At 39.5% G+C, this 27,955-nt stretch overlaps 1 protein-coding gene across 1 annotated transcript; it reads right to left on the bottom strand.

Moving 5' to 3' along the window:
* Nucleotides 1-88: 88 nt before the first annotated feature.
* On the bottom strand, nucleotides 89-27,955 carry LOC132994654 (uncharacterized). The gene is made up of 29 exons (XM_061065143.1): nucleotides 27,320-27,955; nucleotides 27,184-27,240; nucleotides 24,609-24,812; nucleotides 23,206-23,250; nucleotides 22,100-22,168; nucleotides 19,161-19,211; nucleotides 19,036-19,074; nucleotides 18,668-18,715; nucleotides 18,520-18,564; nucleotides 15,812-17,539; nucleotides 10,700-11,038; nucleotides 9,941-9,982; nucleotides 9,440-9,469; nucleotides 9,300-9,332; nucleotides 8,843-8,878; nucleotides 8,684-8,731; nucleotides 8,111-8,209; nucleotides 7,566-7,607; nucleotides 7,346-7,431; nucleotides 7,121-7,207; nucleotides 6,887-7,037; nucleotides 6,406-6,542; nucleotides 6,197-6,295; nucleotides 5,036-5,125; nucleotides 3,812-3,949; nucleotides 3,582-3,717; nucleotides 3,075-3,166; nucleotides 2,435-2,568; nucleotides 89-2,112 (listed from the first exon to the last, which is right to left on the bottom strand). The coding sequence occupies exons 1-29, from the start codon at nucleotides 27,522-27,524 to the stop codon at nucleotides 1,962-1,964; spliced, it is 4,461 nt and encodes a 1,486-aa protein (XP_060921126.1). The 5' UTR covers nucleotides 27,525-27,955; the 3' UTR covers nucleotides 89-1,961.

Below are 27,955 nucleotides of genomic sequence, written 5' to 3'. Positions count from 1 at the left end.
GTACTCGCAGGGCGGCTCCATTACTTCTCTTAAGTTTTTATCTTCCTGCTGGAGTATTTCTAAATTATGTCTTCTTTTGACTTTGTCCTAAATTCAGAAGAAGAAATACATCATTAAAAGTGGGATAAAAAATTCCATATTAGTCGTCGAAGAAAGGATGGGAGGAAGGATGACATGAAGGAAAACTCACTTTGGTAGAATAATGTCACATTTTTTCTTTCATGTTAAAACAACAAAATCACATCAACAACAACAACTGTCAGAGGCAATTCAAACAAAAGGACGGCACTAGTCACAACACTTAAACGTGATCAAATGCATGAAAATGTTCAAAACTGTTCTACCAGAGTGAAAAATGTCTTTCTCTAAAAGTATTGTATTTTGAAGAAACCACAGGATGCCAAATTTTCACTTTAACTTTGATTGTGAAGGGAGAGATTTTTTTTATTGAGTCTAAATTATTTGAAGATTGTATATTATTGTTACAAGTATTACCACACTGCGAAAAAAGTGGCACACCTGGCCGATCTTATCCTGAGATAATCAAAGTCAATTTATCTTCAATTTCTTGAAAAGTAATCATTTCCATTTTCTGAAAACCAGAAACAAAACCAACATGCCAACCAGTTAAACATAATTTCGAGAAGAAGGAACACTTGCAGATTGATAATTTCACTTCTTTATCTCAAATAATGTGAAGTATGTCAAATTTAAAGGCCATGTTTGTCATTATTTTTTGCAGCGTGTTTGACTTGTTATCAGGGCTACACTAAGCAGTGTTTTGGTCTCCACTCGACTGTAATGTAATGTATTTCCTTTCAATGAATGTATAGAAGTAAACATTTACACCAACATGATTGTGCTGTGATTCATTTAATTAGAAGAGTTTTATTTTAAGGAATCTCTAATGCAACAGTTCAGGAAATAAAGAACACAGACACAGACCCTTAGATCTGATCACTTGTTAAAAAGTATTACTGTATGTAACATCCATTAAAGCTAAACAGCTGCTGGTAGAAAATTTAATCTTTTTTCTTTTTTTTTTTTATCATTTAAGTAGTTGAGCTACAAAATACATGAAAATTGTGAGTATTTAAAAAAACATAATTTTTCAAGTTTGAGGTGAAAGTTTTTATATTAATGTTACATTTTAAACATGTAGAGCTGCAAAATCTTCTATCGTTTTCTGCTCAGTCACATTGAATCACATAACACCATTCAAAGTCTGAGAATAAGATGGGATCATTTCCAAAAAGAAAACACATTCTTGTTTTTGCCATTTTTTTCCCAGTATCTTTATTTTTAATATAAATATAAATCATCTTTAATAACATCTTGTGTTTCTTGGTTTCTGTGCAAAAGTGATGAAAAAGTGAAACTAAAAACCCACTGGATAAACTGAAGAAATGCATAGTGGTTCAAGTTAAAATTAAGGCTCCTTTCTTATTTCATAAACAAAGACATTTAAACAAATTTATCAAGAAAGATAAGTGAGGTTTCTTCTCAAACATTTAGTGTTTTCATTATCACAATTTCTCCCACTTAACAATGAGAAACCGCACCACAGCATCAGGGGGCGGGTTTCTGTTTGAGTCTCAGTAACAAGCTGGAAAATTTTTCTATGATATCAGATTTTAAAAAGTCAAATATTCCACATTTATTAACCCTGACGATGATCCAAACTGAGTTAAGTTATGGGTTAAGTCTATATCGGGGCGTAAACACGTACCTTTGTAGTTTTGGTGAAATAAAGTCAGTAGTAAAACCCAGAAAATATCCCCAGTCTGATGTTTTGATCCTTCGAGTGTCGATTTTGGTAGTTCATCAACAAAAAGCACAAAAATCCTAATGGGATTCTTCTCAGACATTCAGTGTTTTTATCCACAGAAGAAGAATCAGAGGGTCCGATAAGTCCTTCATACTGTTCTTACTAGTTCTGCAGTCCTCGGTGTGTTCTGGATCTAAATCGGGCTCAAAGTTTGGCGCTGGTAAGCCGTTAGCTCTGGGTGCCACACGTCCACGATGAAGATGAGGCGGTAACTGTCGGCGTCCTGCCACACCTCGTGCTCGAAGGAGTCGTCGAAGATGAGGACTTTTCCCTCTTCCCATTCCCTGAGACACCGGGGGGCGAGGACAAGAGAGGTTAGCAGAACCCTTTACTGAAGCACACTGCATTATGGGTAATTCACTCAAACAAACCAGGATTGCAATTAGGTTTTACTGTCTGGTAAGCATGAAAAAAGTATGCATTACATTGTCTATAAGCCCATCTGGTGAGTTGTGAATAACCCTGAGGTCACAGGTTTAATGAAGTTATCATATCAAAACTCACTGCCATATAAAAAGAGGAGAAAGAGGAATAAAAAGAGGAGGATGAGGAGTTTGTTGAGAAAGGATGAGGAGGATTAAAAGAGAAGAGGAAGAAGAGGAGTACCGTGTCTGGTCGGTGCAGCGGATCCTGCAGCCGTGTTTGGGGATGACGAGGCCGAGGTGCATCCTCAGTCTGCAGTTAGTGGGACCAGTGTGAGGCCACACGTGTGTACCTGGTTGCATCACTGAGAACTTTATCTGCACACAAACACACACACACACACACATGCATAAACACACACACGTGTATTAAAGAGCGTAACATAAGTAGATTAAAACTAGCTCATCAGATTATCATTTTAAGATTTCCTGCTTCAGATGGTAAAAGCTCGAGCTTTACTACTTTGTAGGTCCAGTCAGAGCTCAATGAAGAGATGGTGGAATTCACTATACTGTTTCCTTTTTTAAATTTCATCTCATGTACCCCCCACCTCAGCTTCTTATACAAATTTTAACACTCTTTGTCTAGGAGCACATAGATGGCGAGAGCTCTATGTTTGGTCGAATTCACACTTTCACTCTATTTGGTCGCCGGTAGACGCAAGCAGCTCTGCTCTACACTCCCAGCTGTTTTTCTCCCCAAGATGTACTTTTGTTTTGTTGTTTTGGAGCAGCCGTGCCTAGTCACCAGAGTCAAGTCGAAGAGCAGGAATCACTGATTTAAGCCTAAATGTGGGCCTGGTGAAGTGTGTGTGTGTGTGTACCTGTCCTCTCTTGCAGCCTGTAGCTTCAGGATATCTATCCAGCAGAGCACAAGTCTTTGGGACACCCTGACATGAAGTTCCTGCTTTTTTACCTAAACAGACAAAAAAAACCACCAAAAGATACATTCAGGCATTATTAAAATAGAAATTAAGAATTATATTCACACAAAAAATGTACACAGAGAACAAAAACACATAATGAATGTTGCTTTAGTGCAGCTTCTTATCAAAATTGTGAAGTACAAACTTTTCCTATCTTAATTAAAACATTTCCAGCGTTTGATTTGAAGGTCATCTTTTACACAATGTACAATTCCACTGTCATGTTCAGTTATTTATGGTAGGTCCCACCTGCATCATCCATCTGCTGCCACTCAAATACCATTCACTATTTGTCAACCCTTTTTACTTCAGTGGAGATAAAAATTAAATAAATAGTTTGAAAACAAACTGTATCGGTGGGGTAAGAATGGTCTGTATTGCCTCGTGTATTTCTGGAGTGTGTACCTTGTTGCCAGAGTGTGTACTGCCCCCATTCTCCCTTCTCTCTCAGGTTCTCCTCCTCAGGTATGAACAGTCCCGTGTTTTGGTCAATCACAGCCAGAGCCTCCTCCCTGATCGTCTTCCAGTTCCTCTCCAGCGTCTAAAAATATCAGCACAGCTCCAGTTCTTTAAAGTGTTAATGAATGCATATACACATGTGAATACAAACTCCCTTACACACACACACACTTTACCTTCACCAGATCCATGTATCCGGTCTCTTTAGGCGTCCACCAGGGCTGAGCCTTCAGTCCGTCCACATTGTACAGAGACCTCTGCCACACCGAGGCGAAATGACCGCGTTTATGACCCAGCTCGTACCAGTGATACGCCTGCACAGACGCACAGATAGACACTGATAAATACTGTAAAAGTGTTTTGTTTGTAAATAAAGACAAGCCTACATTTGGGACTTCCGTGGAGTTAAAACAGAGAAATTCTAAATCCCGAAATATTTGGTTTTCTGCCATCAAAGATCAAACAACAAAAACTCACCATTGAGAATCTGGAAGCAGAGAAAGCTTGAAAAATGACTTTAAGAGTAACTGGACATCGATAAAGCTGATTCACTGTCTCATAATTGATTGTTTTAATAAAATAGAAAAGAGCCATTTGAGGTCACTTTAGACTAGAGGATGTTTATCGTTACTCTTTGGCACCTCCTAGTGGCCAACAGACATTATTGCAGGTACAGATGTTAAATTACCATATTTTCCTTCTTGATAGTGATTCTGTCTTTTTGTTGTCATGGGATGCAAACAAACAAAATTTGGTTTTGTTGTGACAGAGCTGCTCTGTCACTGACTGCAGGGAGCACACACACACCCACAACCACACACACACACTTACATACGTTAAACTTGTTCTGTCTATGCCAGCGTTCCTATTCACTCCGTTAGTAAAGATATTATATTATAAATATTTTTTATTTTATTAATTACAAATTAATTTATCTGGTTTGACTTTCAATATTTGTATTTATTCTGTTATTTAATTACCTTTTTCTTTTTGTTAAACAGTTTACTTGACACCAGACTTTGTACACGTTCCATTTGAATGTCCTGTTTCGAAAATTACTGAACTTAAAGTTATACCCTGTGCACCTGTTGGACTTAAGCCCAGTTTGTGTTACACCTGGGTTTAACTTTAACGCCTAGCACGGAGCAGGGGTAAGTTAGAAAATCAGACTAGTATCCAAGGTTACACATACGGAAAAGTCAGAAAACGTAATATAAAAAAACAGGATGGCAGCGCGTCTTGTGTACAGCATTGAGAAGACGTTAAAACGAGGGAGAGTCACCTGTGATCAGAAAGCTTTTGTTATGTCAGCTCCTGTATTTCTTAGAAAGTGATGAATGTACCAGGCAGGTATGAAGCCATAACTGATGTGAGTTTGTGCTTTCATGTGTGCTACTCACGCTGTTGTCTCCGACCCTCTGCAGAGCGTCACCCAGGTGGAAAAAAAATCGCCCGTCGTCTGTCCCCGGTTCACCGGACTCCAAACCTTCCTGAAGAGACACAGGAGGAGAGAAGGGAGTTTTCTAAGTTGTTTTGAGGGTTTGAATTTGACTGTTAGGTTGAAATTGGAGGACAGATTATAAATTACAGCACTTTACAGTCACATTAACAACCTGGATATGAAACCTGGTTTCTCAGTTGTGTTTAATCAGCTTTATAAAGGGGACATGTGCAGGACAGAGTGTTTTTATGTCGTTATCTTCCTGCTCTGATTTGATCTCAACTGTTTCTTCTTTTTGTCTTAATTCTATTTGACCTGCTGTTGGGCTCTGATTGAGAGAAAACTCAAACTGTCTTTGATATCAAATGTTTTATATTCCCTGTGTGGAAAACAATTATATTCATAATATTCATGACGAATGATATGCTATTACATATATTATTGTGTGTTAGAAATCCAGGAGGAGTAGAGGAAAGTGAGCCCCTCTGGAGGAGGAGTAGACGGAGGGGCTGTGACAGAGAATACCCCGGTCAGGAGAACCGGTTAAAACTGGATCATACAGGCGGAAGCACGGCGTTATAAGAATGCCCAAAGACGTAGTGGAAAGTCCTAAAAGCTGAAAAGATGATGTTTTGAAGCCACTTTTCATTTCTGTTGCCATGGTGAATAAACTCAGTTTATTGCGTTGCTTGGCTTGGATGGATACAGTGAACTTTCTATGCGCCAAATAAGGAAATGTCCAGTGCTTACTTTTCTTGTGCCATTTTTGGGGGTTTGTACATGGAGGAATTATGACTGTTAGAGAAGACGTTCGACTTACCTTCTGGCTCTGACCTGGATTTTTGTCAGACACAACACTTTTTAAATCTTTTTCTATCCGGTTGTTCTAAATGCTTATTGTCCTGTTGTCTTTAAATCGGTCTTTGTGTTAGTTGTGTTGTTTTTTATGTTGTTGTTTGATTGAACAGGATACATTTAGACTGGATTGGATATTATTCTGGTTTCTTTTGGTACATTTTTTGTTTGTATTTTGATTAATAACAGGCAGACTTAAAGTTATCAGCATCTAAATGTTGCTAAAAAAATCTTCACAAGCATACAAAGGTGTGTGTGTGTTTACCTTCAGGTATGGTATACTCTCTGCTATCTTGTTCTCTGATTTCAGGATGAAGCCGTAGTGAACTTTGGCGAAGCCGTCATCAGGGGCGACCGCCAAAACCTATAAATGAAAAAGAACCAATCAGTTTTCTGGAGGAAGGTGAGAAGGTTATAAGAACCTCTGTGGTGTAAGAAATGACGAGTGTTTGCTGAGGACATAGACACACACACCTCCTCATAGACCTTCTTGGCTCCCTTGTTGTCTCCCAGCAGCAGGTGTGCAACGCCGAGGTCGTTCTTCAGACCGATATCCTCCGGAAAGATCTGAGTCAACTTCTCCAGAGTCGTCAGAGAGCCTCGCATCCGACCTGAGAGAGAAAAAGGAAAAAAAATTCCTGAACATTCAAATTTTAGGAATCTTTACACAAATCCTAAACACAGGCTTATAGACGAATCCAAAAATCATCTAGAAGTTGGTTAGCTGCCATCACTACAGTGGCATCTCACCAGAACATCTGTGTGTTTGAATCAGGCCTGTCAGCATTACCGTTAGCTAGTTAATCGTGATTAATCAGAGTCTGAAATTAATGCACTCCTTTTTTTTTGTATCCCGATTATCCACGTATGGGGGATCTAAAGAGGTAATTGCTAACAGTAAGTGAGCAGTATTGTTTCTAGAAGTAGCACTAGGTGTAGTATAAGTATTTGTTACCCAGGAATTGCTGCCTCTCTGCTCGTTTCTTCAGCGCCGCTCTCAGGAGGTCAGGGGTCACGTCAGGGAGCTCAGCGGCCTCTCTGTAGCTGTTGATGGCTTTCTGCAGCATGTCGTTACTACGCAGCTTCTCTGCCAGGTCGTCCTCCATCTGTCCACATATTTAAGTAACAACATTTAGATACAGTACCAGATCACAGTACTGTTGTAATGTGTAGTAGTACTGTTTAGTACCTGGGCCTTTCCGAAGCGAGCACGGGGGCTCTGAGGATACTGCTGAACCAATGACTCGAACGCTCTCAATGCCTCCTCCAACTTACCCTGAAAGCAGGAGAACGATACATATCAAAATATATATAAGTCATCAGATATTTGATACTGACAAACAGGTGTCATGCATGCTCTGTAAAAGTGCATTGAGTGAGTGTTTTCAGGAGATCTGCAGCATCATGTCTCTACCTTTTTGCGGAGCTTTTCTGCAGCGTCGATTTCTGCTTTGATGGTTTTATCAAATTTATTCAACAGTTTTGGTTTCTTCTTCTTTGCTGGAGGAGAAAGAAACGTACAAAATGAAAGAGATGATAAAAAGTTTAGAGAAGTAAAATGAAGAAGCCGTGTGAGTGACAGGGTTCAATCTGAAATGATATACCTGCTTGTATGATTCATTATCAGTTTTTACCTTTTTCTTTGACCTTTTCCTCAGCCTGAGTCTCTGTAGTTCCTGTGACACAGCAGATGAGACAGACTTTAGCCCCATTTGTGCATATTTTTGGAGTTTAAATGAATAAAATGATCATTGAATTGCTCCAGTATATTTCTTCAGCCTGCAGCAGTGAAACAGGCTGTAATGTCTGCAACATACGTCAAAGTGTGTCCAATAAAAGTGGTTGTTTTTGTCACTGACAGGCTCAGATTGTAATTCTAGAGCCCTATAGAGACAGACCTTTTTGTTAAAGAAAAAGCAGAAAAAGACCTAACATCACTCGCTTCAAAGCCACCAGACTCCATTGACAAAAACTGTAATTTTACTTCCAGAACTCAGGAGTTGTTGCTCTACTGCTAACTTGATCGGTTAGTTTGTGTTATTGTGTTTCAGTGATTTGATGTGTATTTTAATTTTTTAGTTTGACCCATGTCCCATCTGTTAACAGGGAGGAGGCGGAGCTCCTGACCTATACCGCAGTCAGTCAGCAGGGGGAGCTCTAAATATTTGTGTGTGTTTACCCTCAGCCTCTGCACTATTCTCGGCCACTTTAGAAGTTTCACTTTGTGGTTCTGGTTCCACTGGGGGCTCAGACTGGATCTCTGGCTCTTCCACCGTCTCTGAATAGAGAAAAACAACACAAAGTTTATTGATATCATAACTTTATTTTATATAACTTTACAGAGAAAAGTCAGAGTACTTTCAGGAAATAAAATATTTGTACTTCCATATGAGATTTTATTTGTTTATTTATTTTCTTTCCCATGAAACCAATTTCCTCCAAAGTGGCTCAAAACATTTACTGATCGCCTCAAACCCAAAATTATTCATGAAATTTTTGTTTTCTCAGGAAATATTCAGGAAATGAAAAGACCTGGTGAGATATTAAAACCTTAAAAGGAGCGGGATGGAGAGATGCACGGCTGGTCTCAACAATGTAAACGCAGCAGAACCAACTTTATCTCAGTAAGGCAGCACGTGTTCAGGAAGAACTGCATTTTCTAGATTCCCTGAACTTTATTTAAAAACAGGCAACAATAAACCTTTTAATATGGTTTAATTTATTGCTTTTTGTCAAAGCATCCACACTGTACCTGCTTCCTGTGTCAATTTGGAGCTGGTCAAGTATTGTGTGGAGTCCACTGTGAAACAAATCAAAAAAGAAAACATATCAGAGTCCATTGTTCTTACTGTCGTTAATACAACATACAAAATACTTCACAACTTTTTGATTTGGGATCTGTTGGACTCACCTACAGTCTCCTCTGGGGGGCTCTCCTCCACTAGAACTACAGCACAGAAAAAAAATTCAAAACTCAGTTTTTATTCACATTTGTTCTGCTTCTTTTTTATGATTTAATGATACAAAGACGAATTTGTAAGGATTGTAATTTTTTTGTCACTGATAGTGTTAACGTTTTTAAAAGCAAACTCAACTGTTTATTGTTTTTATTGATTTTCTGTGTAAAGCACTTTCTGCAACATTTCTTCTATTAAAAAAGTGCTTTATAAATAGAGTCTGATTGATAGAGTGATACCTTTTTTTCCTTTATTAGATAAGACAGCTGAAGAAAACCCAGAAAAAGAGAAGAGAGTGGATAACTACATGCAGCACGGGGCCAAGATTGGATTTTGAACCCTCGGGGGGCTGCGATGAGGACGATAGCTCATAAATTACATTCTATTTATTATAACTGTACAGTTTCTCACCTCCAGTGGTGTCTATGGTTCCAGCTTTCTCCTCTGAAACAACAACGTAAAAAACATGTCAATGCAACAAAAGTGAATTATTATAAAACATATTAAGGTTTATTAAAGGAAGAGGACAGAAAAGATGAGTCCTTTCTTACCATTAGGATCAACGCTGTCTCTGGGATCATCTGTTAAACAAAACGTTTATTTAGATGATTCAGTAAAAGGTTCATCATAATCTCAAACCACTTTGATGTCACAGAGTTACAAGACGATTAGATCCGATTTGATTCTCGAGAGCTTAGATCTGATTCAGGGAAAATTCATTCAAATATGGAACGATTTGGTATTATTCGATTCAAAGTCTTTTTTAGAGAAGATTGTAGATATAGGACAGTGGATAGAGCTGGAAATCAGGGAGAGAGAGAGTGGGGAATGACATGTGGGAAAGGAGCCACAGGTTGGAACTGATCCTTGGCCGCCCTCTTTGACGACTGTAGCATCCGTATATGAGGCGCGCCTACTAAACACTAAACTACCAGCGCCGCCCCCCAACCCCCCAATCTGGTATCTTTAAATTTATCGGATTACTTTTCAACAACTGGTTTAAAGTCTAATTTCACTTATAAAAGACAATGAAATGAGAGTGTTAAACTTACTAGGCACAAAGTCTTCTGACAACAGAGGCAGGGGAACAGCAGCTAAAGACACCAAAATACACATGTTAACACACACAGGTTAACACACAGGTTAACACACACAGGTTAACATACATGTTAACACACATGTAAACACACAGGTTAACATACCGTACATGCAAACATACATGTTAACACACAGGTTAACACACATATACATAAACAGTAACATGGATTATTATGTCAATGATATGGAGTCCTGCAGGTCAGAATTCTCTATAATTTGATACTTTTCGAAACCATGCATTTTAAAATGTTATATCCTCTCTGTTATTTTAATTTTTTCGATAGTATCAAAAAGTTGCTGCAAGAGAAAGGGAGAGAGCAGTGTCTGAATTGCAGGAAAATGTAGGTTGCCGACATATTTGTCCCTGACACACCAAGCAGACTGAAGTAGTGGTGACGAAAGCCGTCTGGGGCCGTCAAAAAGTTGCATTTTTAGACAGAGTGCAGGAGTTTGGGTGTCTAGGACTTCTATTTTTGTTGTGGTAGTATAGAAACAGGTATTGATTTTGATCGTTTGATTTTTACTAGACTCATACTGAAGTTTAAAAATCTGCTATCGTGACAACCCTCGAGCAGACTGATTCTATAAACTGATCGGCTAACGATAAGATGTGAAGCACTCAACATGCAGAAAACATACACATACACACACACATACACACGTCTAAACACGCTGTGCTGCAGCCGCTAAGTTGGAGTGAGTGCAGGACCAACCTTGGATTTCAGACTCCACATCGTAAGATCTGGAGCCTGCATCAGACACAGACAGGAGGAGCCAGAGTGTTACCTTTATGACATCATCATGCCAGCTGTTCACAGCGAGGGCAGACAGCAGGTAACAGGAGCATTCACAGGCAACAAGATGGAGCAAATATACAAACTGATGCTGGAAAGAAGTGTTTGCTATGGATACAACAACAGGCCAAAAGTATGTGGACAAACAGCAGCCTCTGTTTTTGTGTTTTAGGTCTTCCTGACAGACGTTAAATCTGCTGCTAAGACACAAGCAAAAAGTGAATTCAAACACTGATGTTGGCTGATAATACAGATGTGCTAAGGGACACATACATTGAACTGTTAAGAAGACAACGTGCAAAAGAAAAGGTCTGTGTGACTGTAAGCCGTTATGGCGCTCTTTTAAAATTCACCAGACTCCACTGACAAACACAGTCATTTTAGCTCACACGACACAGCAGCTGCTTTCTTAATGCTGCTCCGACTGGATTGTTTGAGTTATCGAAGAGTTGTTTTAAGAAGTTAGTTTGAATCCTACTGAATATTTTTCCAACACATGATAACACACTAAACACGAAGCAATCTAGCAATAGATCAGTATTTCCTATTCCAGTGATGTAATAGAGTTTGGTTTTATTGAAAAGAGTGATGTACCAGCTGTTGCTGCTTGTAAAAATCATCTTTCTCTTTAACAAAAAGGTCTATATCTGTAGAGATCCTAGAGATTCTGTAATGTTGTCAGAGCAATCGAAGCCTGTCAGGGACAAAAACAACTTTTAGAGGACACACTAATTTTTCACTGCAGCAGGCTCATTGAAAACTTTTCTTAGCTAAAATCAGTTTAGACCCCTAATATGTCAAACAATATGGTCTAGGTTTATAAATACCCACATTACCCTTCCTTATCAGAGACCAAATCAGGAGAAAAGACGCATAACAAGTTCACATAGTTCTGGCCAGTTAGAGTACCCGATGATACCAAACAAGCAAATAACTGAAGCAAACAAGGCGGAAAAAGGAGCATTCAACGTTTAAAGCAGTGATACAGACAAGATGCACATAAAATCCTTTTTCTCATACATCATAAACATTCACACAAACTACATACCTTCATCATCATCATCACGGACAGGAGAGCTGCTGCTCTCTGACACTGACAAACACAGACAGTTAGCAGGAAAGTCAAAGAATTCTGATTTTAAACAAAAAAATACACAATATGCAATAAAAACAGAAATAAATACAATGTTTGGATCTGTACGTCCATTAGAGTAAACATTAGAATGGGGTTATTTATTTCATAAAATAGAAATATAATTTATACATCTAAATATAAATTAAGCAATATCAAATATATCAATATCACTTAAATGTTTTTGTCAATACATGATTGACAGCGTACTGTGTATGTGGATATAATGAGCTGCATTTCATGATGCTTGGAATTAAATATAAACATTGTGGCAAAATAAAAAAGGCCACATTAAAATCTGCTGAGTAACTAAAGTTACTTTATTTGAGATTTAAAAAAAAACTTTTGCAGAGTCTGCACTCAATAAACATGTTACACACCTGATGCCGTATCCTCAGTCGGTGTTTCAACTGATGCCTCTGTTGGCTCCGCCCCCTGTGACTCAGCCGCTTGCTCATTGGTTGTTTCAGCTAAAGGTTTGCTGGCGTCTTCTGGTTTTAAAACTAGGAAAAAGGACAACAGAAGATTCAACCTAAAAAAAAAAATGTGTGCACTTTGTAACTCGTAATAGTTTATAAATGACTGCAGCATACAGAGTTTCAAGTTATGATCATTTTAATTACATCATTTAATCTCTTCATTGTTTTGCATTCAATTATTTAGTTTTTTGTGCGTAATATATTTCTTAAAACTCATTTTTTTTCAGGTTTTTTAAGGTAAAGGATTTTGATGTGCCATTTTTTACTCTTAGTTTGAAACTGGCTTCACATGAGTTTTTGTGCAAAATCATATTGTGCATTTACATCTCTGTAGTAGTTTATTCACTCATATTCTGTAATATATGTGAATATTTCTGCAAAAAACATGGATTATCTTCACACCATCTCCAAATCAAAGTACAAAACACATTATATACAGAAACTTTGTATCCTGCACATCCTGTGAGACCACAACTTTATGAATGTCTGAAAGTGAACCAGGGTGGAGTTGTTATAAAGCCTCTGTGTGTGTGTGTGTGTGTGTGTGTGTGTGTGTGTGTGTGTGTGTGTGTGTGTGTGTGTGTGTGTGTGTGTGTGTGTGTGTGTGTAGCCGTCATTCCAGCTTTGTTGGTGTAACAGATTTCAGTCGTTTAGAAGAGGTCCGGTGAGGCAGACACGCCCGCAGGTCTGAATTCACAGGTGGGAACAGGGTGACACAACAGGCTGGATTTCTCAGGTATCAGGTCTGTGTGAGATCGATTGTCTGGGAGACAACAGACTGCTGTGTGTGTGTGTGTGTATGTGTGTGTGTGTGTGTGTGTGTGTGTCCTTACTTGTGTTGTCCACAGGTGAATCTCCCACAGGTGATTTCTCTGCTTCCTTCAGTCCTGTTTGGCGGTTCAAGAGTAAAAATCAGGCACAAAAGCATATCGGAACAACTGTGTATAAAGGATGCACAAGTCAACAAATGGCTGCTTTCACTTTTTAAATATTAAAACAAATACAATAAGTATAAGTACGGGGAATCAAAATGTTTTTTTTGCAATGTGTTTATTGGAAACACTCTTAATGCAATTACGATCTTTGATTTATTCAGCAGCCGTACTAATATGGTCTCTTTTGGCTCCAAATAACTACAACGGTGAGTGCAAAAATGGATTCAGGGGGTAGTACTAAAACCAGTTGGTTGTGTGAATATATCCAGGTTAACAAAATAGATTTTCATAGCCGTTCACTAAACTTAGACAATGTCACACTGAGCTATAGAACATAAACGGACCTTGTTTGCACACTGAATCTAAAAACTTGGCTTATCAAGAAACCAACACAATCAAGACGACAGCAAAAAAAAAGAAAAATGATGTCAATGTGGTTTTACAGTTGAGTGACATTTCCTTAAGGAAAACAGTAGATAACCTAATTTTATAAACTTCTAAGCTAACATTTTATTTTCTTGCTTCGAGCAGGAGAACTAACTTCAGGCCCAGAGGAGCAGCAGTGAGGAGGTCAGGAGTTTCAGGAAATAAAAGCTGATACGAGCAGAGTGTGAGAGCGGACAGAAGAGGAAGCTGTGGTGGAGAGAGATAACACTGAACAGAGGAGGAGGATGTGATGTTCATTACTCAACATTTTAATGCGGAAGACACGTTGAACAGAGTTACACAGAAACCACTCTACAAATTACAGTTGTAGAACACAATCATATTTCAATTACATTTAGGAGGAGGACAAAAGTTTCTTGTTTTTAAAAAACAAAGATCCATTTATCAAAGAGTTCCCTACATTCTGAAGGAAAAGCTGAATTATTGAAGGACTACGTTTTGCACGAAACAGCAACAAAATTGCAACCATGCCCTATGCAATAAACTCAAGGCTGCACAAAGCTGAATTTCATAAATGAATCTCTGAAGAAGTCTTTTAAATGAGCTGCTTGTTCTTTTAAAAAGATAAGACCATCATTTTAATACACTGTGACATAATTAAATACAGTGAACTCTCTTGTAGTGTATCTGTGTCTTGTTAGACGACTCTGTCACCGTCATACAATATCAATCACACACTGATGGGAATATAACAGACAAAGTGAGACTTGAACAGTCAATGTTGTAAAACAGTCCCTCTGCATTGTCCCGAGTTATTTAAAGGAACACAAAATCTGATTTCATTAAATCCGCATTCTTGAAAACCTCAAATTATCCATTCACAATATGACCAAGGACTAAATACTAAATGATCCATCACACAACATTAAAGCATCGCAAGATACGACAACAGATTTGAGTCACTTCACAAATCTGCAGATTCACACATAATTCTCTTCAAAATAAAATTAAACTTTGTGATCAGCTACTTCAACTCAACATGCAAAATGAAGCAAGAGGCTCCCAAGGGACACAGGAAACAAAAAACGTTTGCAGATTTATTTCTTGTAAATGTTTATTACACAAGGTGTAAAATGTCACTCTAAAAAGTATTTTTCTATTTATTATTATTATTATTTTTAAAGATTTATATGGGCTTTGGCTCAGATTGTCTAGGTCAGTGGATAGTGTGGGAAACAGTGAAGAGAGTGGGGCCTCATGTGCATCATTTTCCTGTGGTACTGGCGTTTTGTTTTTTTGTGTTATTACTGCTAAAGCATCAACGTTTCATGAACACACCTTTTTGTGTTTCATAGTTGAAAGGCAGCCACCGCCGACAGCTTCACTGCTACAGCTCCCTCGAGTGTGCTTACTGAGGTTTTACACTCAGACACTGACAGCAGTGCGGGTTATCTCTCATGAACTAGAATGTAAAAATGTTTTTAAAACCAAACGTTCCCAGACAAAAGCCAGGAAAAGCCAAGAAAAATCTACATTTTAAGGAAATGAAAATCACCAGGAGAGTCGATGGAGAGTATGAAAACAAAAGGGAGAGAAAGTTTCAGCCATACTGGCAAGACTGCGAGAGTTGGCTGGAACACGATGCAGATTAAAATTTAGTCTTTTGCCAAATCTGCTAATCAATGGCAACATATGTAGACAAGTAAGTTGAGTACAGAAAACGTGATGTCGTTTGGTTCAGGTAAAGTCATATTCCTGGGCCAGTGGTTACAGTGGTGGGGCCAGTGATCTTGGAAAGCCATTGGCCCAATTTCCCTTCATGTCAATCCCTGACATGTTAATAACTCTAACTGAAAGAAATCTGCTGAGATGTTAAGTCGCAGACTGACTTTCCTGCTGCATCTTTTATTTGTCTCTTTAATCTGTGACAAACTTATTCACCCACACAGTCATGTTAAGAGATGTATTTTTTAAGAGAAGTATCTTGCATATCATATTTTACTGTGACACCCCTATCCCAAGCATTCTTTAACCCTCCAGGCAATCACAGTTCTAGCACCTTTTTTTTTTTAAAACCGTCACTTTGTGCTGTGTTTTCATTTCTTCCTCCCGCCTGAAGCCGTCTTTTCCTCCACTGCTGTCTTTTCTCTTCTAACTGTGGACACACTTGCTCGGTCACTCTTCTCTGGAGTCTTCAGCAGAGTTGTGTTTGTTTTCCTCTCATGGAGCTCTTGTTTCTTCATTTGAACCTTAGCAGAATTGCGTTCCTTCTCTGCCCGCTCTCTTGCCAGCCTCTCTGCCTCCATCTTGTCCCGGAGAGCCTTTTCTCTTGCGAGCCTCTGCTTTTCCATTAGCTCCTTCTCCTTCCCCTGCCTTTCCTTCTCTAGTCTCACCTGTTCAATTCTTTCCTTCTCCCGGGCGACTCTCTCCCTTTCTTTTGCCACTCGCTCTCTCTCCATTCTTTCCCTTTCTGCTCTCACTGCCCTTTCCTTCTCTAGTCTTTCTTTCTCCTGAGCAATTCTTGCCCTTTCCCTTGCGATGCGCTCCCTCTCCATCTTTTCCTTCTCTTTTGCTATTCTCTCTTTTTCCAGTTTTTCTTTTTCTGCTCTCTCTCTTGCCACCCGTTCTCTTTCGACCCTCTCTCGTTCAACCCTTTCCTTCTCCCTCGCTATTCTCTCTTTTTCTTTAGCAAGTTTCTCCTTCTCAAGTCTTTCCCTTTCTTTGGTGATGCGCTCCCTCTCCAGCCTCTCTTTTTCTGCCTTTGCTTTAGCAATGCGCTCCCTCTCTAGCCTCTCTTTTTCTGCTCTTTCTTTGGCGATGCGCTCCCTCTCTAGCCTCTCTTTTTCTGCCTTTGCTTTGGCGATACGCTCCTGTTCTAGCCTTTCTTTTTCGGCTCTTTCTTTGGCGATGCGCTCCCTCTCTAGCCTCTCTTTTTCTGCTCTTTCTTTGGCGATGCGCTCCCTCTCCAGCCTCTCTTTTTCTGCCTTTGCTTTGGCGATACGCTCCTGTTCTAGCCTTTCTTTTTCGGCTCTTTCTTTGGCGATGCGCTCCCTCTCCAGCCTCTCTTTTTCTGCCTTTGCTTTGGCGATACGCTCCTGTTCTAGCCTTTCCTTTTCGGCTCTTTCTTTGGCGATGCGCTCCCTCTCTAGCCGTTCTTTTTCTGCCTTTGCTTTGGCAATGTGCTCCCTCTCTAGCCTCTCTTTTTCTGCTTGTTCTTTGGCGATGCGCTCCTTTTCTAGCCGTTCTTTTTCTGCTCTTTCCTTAGCAATTCGCTCCATCTCCAGCCTCTCTTTTTCTGCTGTCTCTTTTGCAATTCTTTCCTTCTCAAGCCTCTCCTTTTCAAGTCGTTCTTTCTCCTGTTCTTCCCTCTCCGCCTTTTCCTTAGCTGCTCTCTCACGTTCCTTCATCAAGCGCTCCCTCTCCACCCTTTCCTTCTCTGCCCTCTCTTGCTCAAGTCGTTCCTTCTCCTCTTTTACGGCCTTTTCTTTAGCAAGCCTCTCCATCTCCTGTCTTTCTTTTTCTGCCCTCTCTCGAGCTAGCCTCTCTTTTTCTGCCTTCTCCCTTTCATTTTTTTCCTTCTCCTCTTTCTCCTTCTCCACCCTCTCTGCCTCTCTCCTCCTCTCCTCCCTCAGTTGCTCCTGAGCAGCCTCCAGAGTCTTCACTTTGAGTTCCCATGCCGCCTCCCTTTCCTCCTCCTCTTCAGCTAGAAAGGCCCTGATCTCGGCAAGAGCGATGCGAGCTATCCTCTTGGCCTCCATCTTCTCTTGGATCTTTCTCAGTTCCTCCCTGAGAGCAGAGCGCAGCCTGGCACCTCCCACATGGGGTTCTAAGGTTGGGATTTAAGGTGGTACTTTAACCATATCATGATTGAGGAATCTCATTCACAAACTTGAATCAAAACTCCATTCAGTGATTTGTTAACACCAAGGCAACCAAGGGAGTGTTACAAGGATGTGAGTGTGACATCACTAAAACAAACCCATTTTAGTATCTCTTGAGTTCCTCAGGGATCACTACTGGGACCATTTGCCTTTTTTCACTTCACAAGCTCTTACTTTGCCACATTTAACAATTACCTACTATTTCACTCTACTTCTATTCAAACGACACACAATTGTTCAAAAACTCTTTTTTTTTTCTTATTACTGACATCATTATCATTGTTTTTCCTAAATTGTGTCCAGCTTTCATTTTCTTTCTATGTCCCATAACAATGGATGTTAAAGTCCCCATAAAATAAAAAATTCATCGTCCAGTTTTAATCAAGTGTTCCTGTGTAAAATGTTTATTTACCTGCCATAGGCTGCCAAATATTTTTACATTCCAATAACTGTATTTTCCCTTACTGTAAAATGTTTTACCATAAATGTCTGATGACTCATCCTACACGCAGGGGCATAAACTATTTCTTTTTAACCTATTAATAAGCTTAGTCGAAGTTAATTATCCAATCAAATTGATCCCATGTTAAGACCCGCCTTCTATCTTTTCATTGGTTATATCCTGTTTCGATTGGTTATTATTCATGACACGGCAGTTAGACTCTCAAAGTTACGCTTCATTGGAACTTTAAAGAAGTCTCAATATCACATCCCTGGTTCTGTTACAGCACACCTGACAACAAAGTATTTCATAAAACTTTTTTTAACATATAAGTAATTTCGACCCAAAGCATTCTAAAATAGGGTCCAGTATAGCCCTATAAGTCAGTCCAAGCACATCACTGTTAAATCAAAGGCATGCCTTCAATCCTATCTGACCAAAATTACGTTTGTATTTCAGACGTGCAGGTGGCAGACTGCATACCTCTGGTAATGTTCTTTTTAGCGGCACTCTCTTCAGCAGTCACATCTTCAACAGAGAACAAACAGATCCAGGAATACACAATTAAACCAACAAATCAGTGGCTAAAACAAGAGCTCAACTTAACTTTTCTTCTTATCTAAAAATCTACCTTTTGGGAGTTCAATCTCCTCATCAGATGTCTCTGACATCTTGTCTTCTAGGTTGATATAGACATCAGTTATTTGTTATGGAAGGTAAATATATCAGAAACAAAGGTGAAATCCTCACATCCGGCACAGCACACTGCTTACACAACACATGCAAAATGATGCTCTTACAACATGAGACTTTGAGAAAAGAAACTGAGTCCTCTGTGCTACTCACAACATGTGTTGCCTCTCTTTAATCCCTTCACACATGCTTTAGATTTAGTACAGGTGTCCGTATTAGGACCTGAAGGTTAACGACACTTTACTCCACTGTTCTATTATTCAAATTCACAGAGTCGTGCTCTTACAGAAGAGTTGAAGATAGTACCTTTATTTTTATCTTTCTTCTTTCCCTCTTTCTTGTCCTCTAAAGGTTTACAAACAGACAGATGAGCTCTTAGCTGAATGTCAGTGTGGAAAATGAACACACACAAACACACTTTAATACGGTACCTTTTCTTAGCCTGTCTCTCCTGAGAGCAGGACCTTTTAACTTCTTTTCATCTGAACAGACAGACATCACAGGAGGTTCAATAAAACTACAGAAATATTAAATCAATAAAAGGTAGACAGTCAACTGCCGTAAGAAATGTAATGAATCCAGTTTGAAGTGAATAATACAACAAAAGCCAAAGCCACACATCACTTCACTTCATAAGTTCAATCCTTTTACATAATACAGCTAAATCCCAGACAAAGTTAACTTTTCGGCTTTGTTGTTATACATGAACAAAGTTGCTGAGTTTACATGAGAATACCAAGTCATGCTAGTGAAAAACACAGCAAAGTGTAAGTATAATTAATGTACACAGTAGTCCACAAAGCAATGGATGATGTCATGATACCTCCTTTTATATTCAGTTTGTGGCTGATAATAGCAGGTGAAAGTACACTATTGCATTGTAAACAGTCATGTACCGGTATGTTGTTTACTTAGCTTGAAAAAAAAAAAAAAGCATATAATCTAAGACTTTTCTGCCCCCTTTTTCTTTTCCATAATAGATTGTATATGATTTGAATAAGTACAGTTTATATCTTGTGTAAAAACATATAGTTTCTGCTTTTAAATGCCAAATTTAAGTCCCCATGATTTTTTTTTTTTTTTTTTTTTACATCAAAATAAAGTGCATTCAGTGTGTAGGAATTTGCTTGCAATTTTTGTGAACAGAAAACAAGAAAATATCTGATATTGGGTTCCTGGGACATCTATTTTTGTTGCTGTGTTGTCAATACAGGTATCGATATTGTTTCATTTTTACTAAAAATCATATTGAACTTCATTCAGTCTGTGTCGGGACAACCCTTCAACAGACCAAAACTCTTAGGTTGATATAAGAGAATTTGGAAATTACACTTGTTCTTATATGTAGTATTTTGAGAAACCCTGTTGGTTTTTTTTGTTTCTAGTTGCTTTCGGAGGACTGTAGGGCAAGTCTTCCCAGTTAGCCCTGCAACGCAAACCAGAAGGTCCTCCATCAGGTCCCAAACAAACACCACAATCCTCCCTCAGCTGGACTGGGATACCTCCCAGTCTGGTCCTCATTGCTCTGGATTGGGACCAGGCGGCCTCTCTATTTGCCGCAGCTCTGCTTCCTGTGCTCCTATTGGTTCTGGAGGTCCAGTATGACCCCTTTGACCTCCACATCATCAGAGGAGCTCTTGCCACCCTCCTCCTCCTCCTCCTTCCCCTCCTCCTCTTCCTCTTCCTCTTCTTTGCCCCGCTCTACAGGTGAGGAAACTACGTCATAAAGGAAGGTGAAGAAGCCATAGATCCAATCAGAGCCCTCCTCAGCTAAAATATTAAGAATCTCCTCAAGCGACTCGGCATTTGCACTAGCACCACCGCCATCGCCATCTTTAGTCAAGCCTGACGAGAGAGAGAGAGGGAGAGAAAAGGGAGGGAGGAAGAAAAACAGACAAGATGGGGGGAGGAGCAGAGATGAAAAAGACGAGAGGAAGAAACCCAAGGAGGCCGTGTGGGAGTAAATTAAAGTACAAGGAGGATTACAGAGAGGGAGAGGAAGAGATAAGAATGAGAAAAGTAAGAAAGAATGAGAAATACAACACAAGAATGAATGAAGGAAGATGTTCAAAACAGAGGAGCAGCCGTAACAAAAATTTGAGAAAATTAAAGGATGATTATGGGGGAAAGAGAAAGAAAGTGAGTTAAAGAAGTCGAATATGAAGCATTAACAACAAATAAGCCTTTTGGATCCCGTCTCGGTCTCATCAGGCTATCTCTGACTTTTTGTTTGCTTTAAAACAAGGAACACAGGCGGCCATCTTCCGTAGAAATTCTGCCAATCCTTCTTGTATTACCTGCTGAATTCTGCAGCACTGTGATCATTAGGAAGTAGGGATGTGACGTGAGACAGTTGAAAATCAGTACACATCAGGGTCAATTCAAAGATGAACAATGAATTGCAATTCCCTTTTTTTAAACTGCTAAGGACGTCATCTGACTTTGACTTCTTTGTTTCTGGTTCCCCAAGTCTCTCCTGGTCCGTGTCTAAGTCTGTTTAATTTTTGGTATTTTCAATATTGATCATTAAAATATCAGAGATTGTATTGTTTCATAAAATGTGGTATAGAAAAATTAACAAAGTAGTGAACATAAATAACCTTATTATGTAGATGGATCATTATCGTTTATTTTTCCTCTGTTAAATCCTTGTCTAATTTTGGAGTTAGGGGAGTCGCCCCCTACAGGAAGTATGACTTTGTGAAGTCATTGTGTATTTCATCAAGTTAATAGACTGATGTGGGGCGCTGGTGGCGCAGTGGTTAGTGCGCGCGCCCCATGTATGGAGGCTGTCGTCTCAAGCGGGGGGCCCGGGTTCACATCCCACCTGTGGCCTCTTTCCTGCATGTCGTTCCCCACTCTCTCTCCCTGATTTCCGACTCTATCCACTGTCCTATCTATCCATTAAAGGCACAAGAAGCCCAAAAATAAAAATAAAATAAAAAAAATAAAAAAGTTAATAGACTGATGTAAGGTAGACGTGAAGTTGTATTTTTACATCAGTATAGATGCTTTACAAAAAAGAAAGCATTATTCAGTTAAGTACAGGCAGAGGGATATTTGTGCTCCTAAAACATCAGCCAAACAACAGTTGAAGGTTTCAACTTGGTTCAGCATTAACGGTCATGCTTTATTCTCTCAGTTAACATAACTGAAATAAGAAATTCATGGTTGTGAGTTGACACATTTAAGAGGCTGGTATTAGTCTCCTGTCATACAGATGAACCAGGTCTCACTCACTGCTCTAGTCTGTTTCAAACCACTACATTTCTGTTCAAATCTAAGGCACTGTCACACAACTGTAAACCACACCTGTCAGGCATTTCAGACAAAAACAGGCACAATAACAGAAAAACTGAAGTGGACTTGCCGAGCAGAACTTTAGCATCTTCCACGTCAAAGTCTCCGTCTCCATCTGTGTCGTAGGCCGTCAGTTTACCTGAGGAGGAGGAGGAGGAGGAGTAGGAGGGGGTGATGAAAGCTGGCTGACACATATTTAAAATCTCAGATACAAGACAAACTCATGCGTGTGAAATAAAGTGGAACAATAAAGCATATTAAAAAAATGATTGCATGATGAGAAGTTCAGGGCCATCTGTGATCGTCATAATATGAAATAACAAATTGAGTTACTTTCTGTATTTCTGCATGTAGTCAAATCTTTATAATGTTTTTATTCGGTCAGTTTATTATTATCAGTCTGCCTAATATCAGTATTCACTCACATCTTATATCATATTTTAGCATTTTACTAATAGAATAAATTGTTGCAGCATCCAAACATATTGCGTTTTGAGTATTAGTGTTAGCTTGCCATGCTGATGCATATTAGAAAAGACCACATTAATATAATATAAAAACCTGGACCGTATCTTAAACATTTCAGAGTAAGAGGCTAAGTGGCAGAGCTCTGCTATACTTGTTCAGCTATTAATAAATAGGAACAGAGAAAAAAGCAGGTTAGCAGCAGCAGCACAGAACAGTGTGAGGAAGTGCATGAAGTAGTAATTTTTAGACAGTAAAGTCTTGTGAAGAGGAAGGATGTGGTGGTGGTGGAGGAACAGAAATGTGTTTGAGTTTTTACACAGTTCACATGTTGTCTGGCATCTGTTTTACTAAAACAATCACCACAAAATCCAGTTTCAGAATCCAAATACGCTCTTGTAACATGTTAATTCATCCAGACTCTGAAAAGTACTTCATTTTAAGGTTTAAGTATACAACATAGTTTCTAAGATATATGTGAATCTATTGAAGGATGTTTAGGTAACTACAAAGGAAAGTTAATGTTTGTTAAGGATGGACAGTAAAGAAAGAGAATGAATTGCTCTGGTGAACATACAAACTCAAATGTATGGAGAGACTCAGTACAGGGATGAACAGTTTAATCTCTCTCTATATTAAAATAGTACGCTTTGGTTGATATGCAGCCGGAGCGTTCAGTTATTCTAGTGAAAGCTTAAATCCAGAGCATACCTTGTAAAACTTCCGAAAAGTTCATACGAAACTCCTTAGCTCTGGCTGCATGCAGAAGCAACAGAGAGGGAAAAGAGGACAGGAATAAGAGAGACAGAAGACATGAGATCACAGAACCTCCAGCTCTGTTTGCAGCAAATAGGGATTAGTGCAAAGCAATTGAGAAAAAGAGGAGACACAGGGCTGCACAATATTTATCATTTCAATATATGGATTTCTGTTTCATCAATGCTTCAAAAATTAGATTTTTCAACACATATTTGTGCTTTACTGGAACATTTACAGCCACATTCTATTTATTTGTGTGTGCTAATTAGGCAACAAAAAAGAATACCAGTGTTTCTCAGAGTTAGTGAACAAACGACTGGATCTGCTCCTCTTTACTCCATCTCCCCTTGCTGACAAATGTGTTTGTTTACAGCCGACACAGTGTGATATTTACAGGCTGAGTAACTTACATTAGTGGTTTAATAAAGACACACAGCACTTGTAGCTCACAGACACACACTCATTTAGTTCCTATTATCTCTGGTTTCTATCTGACTGATGAGCAGCAGAAGCAGTCAAAGTGTCAAACATGAGGTAGCGTCCAGTCTGAGATAAGATCAACACATCTTCTACCTCTTCAGACATTTACAGCTGAGTCACCGCTGTGTGCGTGTGTGTGTGTGCGTGTGTGTGTGTGTGTGTGTGTGTGTGTGTGTGAGAGTGTGTGCATGTCAGTGCAACATGAAATACGAAGCAGGTTTCAATGCAATGTCTAAGTGTGTGTTTCTTTAAAACTATCATTTTAGCTGTTGACAGAGAGGAAAATAGAAATGTGGCAACATGGCAAAAGCTGCGCACCGCGGTATGTGCAGCGTTGCTCACGGGCATTCAGGACACTCCAACAGGAAACAACAGAATCAAGCTGATTTTGTCGCTGCCGTTAGAACAGACTGTTATGGATTGTGGCAAACAATTACTTAACATTTAAAAGAAAACTCAAACATTGGTTAAAAACAAACCAGTCACTGGTTGGGAGTTTGTAGACAGCATATATAAGTGTTGGGAAAACAATGTAAAGTGTAGTTTGCATAATATGTGACCTTAAAAGATTTCTTTTGAAACAAGATAATATTCCTTTAGTTCTGGGTGACTGCTGTGTGTTTCTATTTGGTTTTTAACCATTTTCAACAGGCAAACACTGTTTACTGAGACTTTTCAAATAATTAAAAATGTTATTTTGTTCAAAAGTTCAAATGCACTGTTTAATGTTTTCAGTGTTGATTAACAACCAGTAATTAGGAGTAGAGGCAGGTGAAGATGTCTAGGTCAAAGTGCAACATTAAGACAGAACTAAATCCTGACAGGTTGATGCAGAACATTGAAATCAGCATTCTGACTCATGCCATCCTACTTACCGATAACACTGTCGTAGTCCACGATGTCGAAGTACACCACAGCGAATGAGCTCCAGACACCCAGCAGAGCCAGGACCACAAACCAGGTGAACATGGAGTACTTAGAACCTCCTCCTCCAGCATCTCCTGCATCTCCTCCTCCTCCTCCTCCTCCTCTCTCCGTCCTCTTTCCATTCTTGCTTTCCACAGGTGGAGACCGCCCCTCTGAGAAAACAAAGATTATATTGTTAAAATCCTGCATCATGTCTCCTAGGCCATTATATACAAGTATTTTTTTATTTTTGAACATGAAAACACCCATTTAAGATAACAAATCTCTTTTGATTAGAGTGTCCTGGTAAAGACAGACAGCAACACACGAGCTGTATTCACATTTGCACAAAGCTCCAGAAAACTTCTGGGAGTTTTTGAGGTGAGCTGCACGAGTGAGCAGCAGATTCCAAACTGCAGGAGCAGCGCACCTGAAACGCCTTTTTCCCCCATTTAGGACGCACTTTAGAGATGGGTAGCAAAAGTCTTGTGAATGGGTAAGAGAGCGAAGACTGTAGCTTTCAGCATTTTCAAATGAATGAAATTAAACAAGTAAAAGGGTAACAAGTTAAGGATTGCCTTACAATAAGGACATGTTAGGGATTTAGTCGATGGTTGGACAATGCATGCCAGCCAACTTGAGCATGCAGAGAGGAAGAGGGAGTCAAGGTCTGAAGATTTTTTAATAAACCTCAATGCTCCATGGTTTACAGTATCCAGAGTGTGAAGGCATTGAAAAGATGCATGTATATAGAAAAATCACTGTATAGTCAACCAGGGGCATAAATGTAGCAGCAACAAGTTATTTTTTGAGCAAAAGAACAACATGACTTAATTTAAACATATTTCATATTGAGCGTAATGAAATCTCAAAACTCTAAACTGTTTTTGGAAAATAAATCAGGTTGAGTAGAAAAAGACTATGTGGCAGGAACCAGAAAGGGCAAGCTGACCCAGGAATAGTTAGACATTCATTGAGCCGACATGACCCTGAGAGAGCGAGATAGATACAGAGAGAGAGAACAGCTGTTTGTCCAACACTCTGAACTTAAATGGCTTAAGCTAATGACAACAGCTGCCTTCTTGTGTAGCATAATTACATCTAATAAATGGTATTAATTCTCGTGGAACAAACCATAAACAACCTGGTCTGGTTAACTTTTAGTTTCTTTCGAAGGGTGTGTGCTTTTGAAGCATATTCCTGGGAAAGTTTCTGTGCAGTGACTGCGGGAACAGGATGATGAATTGAAGGGTTTAAATAGCTGTTAATGGATTACAACATGTGTCCGGTCTCTAAGGTTTTATTTGAAGAAGCGTTAATGCAAGAGAGGGAATATCAACCAACAGAGTTGCACAATGTGAGGAGCTTTTTTAGAAGTATATTCATAAGTTCAAGAGATAAAAATGCCATTCAATTCGGCATTGCAAATGTGAGAGCTCTAAAAACCTCAGACATGCACCTCTACTGCAGCTAAATGAAAAGAAAATAGACATATGTGTAGGGAGATATCTGGTTATTTGATAAAAAGTAAAACATTACTAGCCTGAGGACATAAAAACATAGAAGTCAATTATTATTTTTAAATAATTGACACAGCTTTTGAAATTTAATACAGCTGTGATTCACCCCTATTATCTTCTGCTTCAGGAAAAAAGCCAATGCTCATGGAAACTGCTGTAAACATATAGGGCTTTCACACTTGCAGAAAACTCCTGAAAAAAACTCATATTTCCAGGGGCTTAATGTGTGAACGCAAATTGCCGAATTTTTCACTCTGAATTCACAGAGTGTCTCCTGCTAGACCCTTGGTTTTTTTCCGCAGCACGTCCGGCTGAACGGATGTCAGAATGCAGCAGAATATTCTCCGGAGAAATCATCTGGACCATTTTCTCAGGACCGTGTGGCGTGGCAGCTCACATATGTCAATCAAAATGTGAATAATTAATTCATTGTGTATTGCAACCATCTGATTAGCTTCTCAAAGCATCCTGGGATTCCTAGCCATGCTAACAGTGCTAGCACCGCAACTTTACTTGTACCGCAACATATTTTTTCCTTCTTTATGTCGAAATTATCAACACAAAGAAAATGCTGCTAGTGGAAACATAACTGTTTCTATTCAGACCAGCAGAGCTACGTGGCATGAATCTAGCCGATCTCTTGGCTTTCAGTGGGCAGACATAGGGAGGCAGGAAACCTGCTTCGGCTGTAAAGACAAAGCCGTTTGGCAATGTCTTGGAGCTTTCTGACCAAAACTGGTTAACCAGTGTTGAGGGGGGTAATCAGAATGTTTTTACACTGTTTTCTCCCCACTGTCCTGCTGGAAGGCTTTTACAATGATAATAAGCTACAGGAAGTTCTGAGTTGCGTTTTAAGCATGCCACACACTATACAGGGTACATTCACACCAACCAGGCCAATGAAGACCAAAACAAACAAAACTATGATGAGCCTCAACTCTAGTCATAGCTCCACATCCCTAAACACACCAGCAAACCATGCCAAACCAAACCAAACCAAACCAAGCTCGTAACCCATTCCTACCTGTCTCCTGGTTGACAGCCTGCACCTCCTCCTTCTTCTGGACCTCCTCGTCACTTCCTAACCGAGTCAAACCAGGCCAAATCAGAATCCAGCCCAAACCAATTCAGGTCAAACCTCATCTGTAAACCAGTCCTACCTGTCTCCTGCACAACAGGCTCTGCCCCCTCCTGTATCAGTGGTGCCACCTCCTCCTCTTCATAAACCTCCTCTTCAGTGTACACCTCCTCCTCAGTGTACACTTCCTCCTCCTCCTCAGCGTGGATCTCCTCTACAGGAGGCGAGGGAGGTGAGGGGGGAGAGGGGGAGGAGTAGGAGGTGCCATATTGGCGGTAGCGCTGCATGGAAGGTCTTACGTCTCAGATGAATCAAAAGAGGACCGAGCCAGACCAGAAAGCAGGCCACAACCAGGCGAGACAGGGCCAGGAGTTGACAACCCACCTGCCCAGATTAACAGTGTGGACTACACACTAAACCAGCATGAAAATAAAACAACTACTTTTATTTTAGAACAGAAGGGACTGATCTCCAGCTCCCAGCTTCCAGTCCAAACTGTAACATAAAACCAGAAAAAAGGAAGAAAAATCACAGTATCAAAATAATTTAAATATTGAGAAAAATATGATAAGAATAAAAAATAAAAGAATAAGTAACAAATGACTGAAAAGAGATTAAAAAGTATGATTTAAAGAAGCTATCGTCAAAGTTACTTATCATCTAAACAGATCAAACTAAAGCTGTGACCTAGCAGAGCCACAGAAAGTGACTGAGCCGA

The sequence above is a fragment of the Labrus mixtus genome, chromosome 19, assembly GCF_963584025.1.
Source record: "Labrus mixtus chromosome 19, fLabMix1.1, whole genome shotgun sequence".
Classification (NCBI taxonomy): Eukaryota; Metazoa; Chordata; class Actinopteri; order Labriformes; family Labridae; genus Labrus; species Labrus mixtus.
Note: the sequence above shows the minus strand (reverse complement) of the source record. Positions and strands in the feature narration are given on the sequence as shown.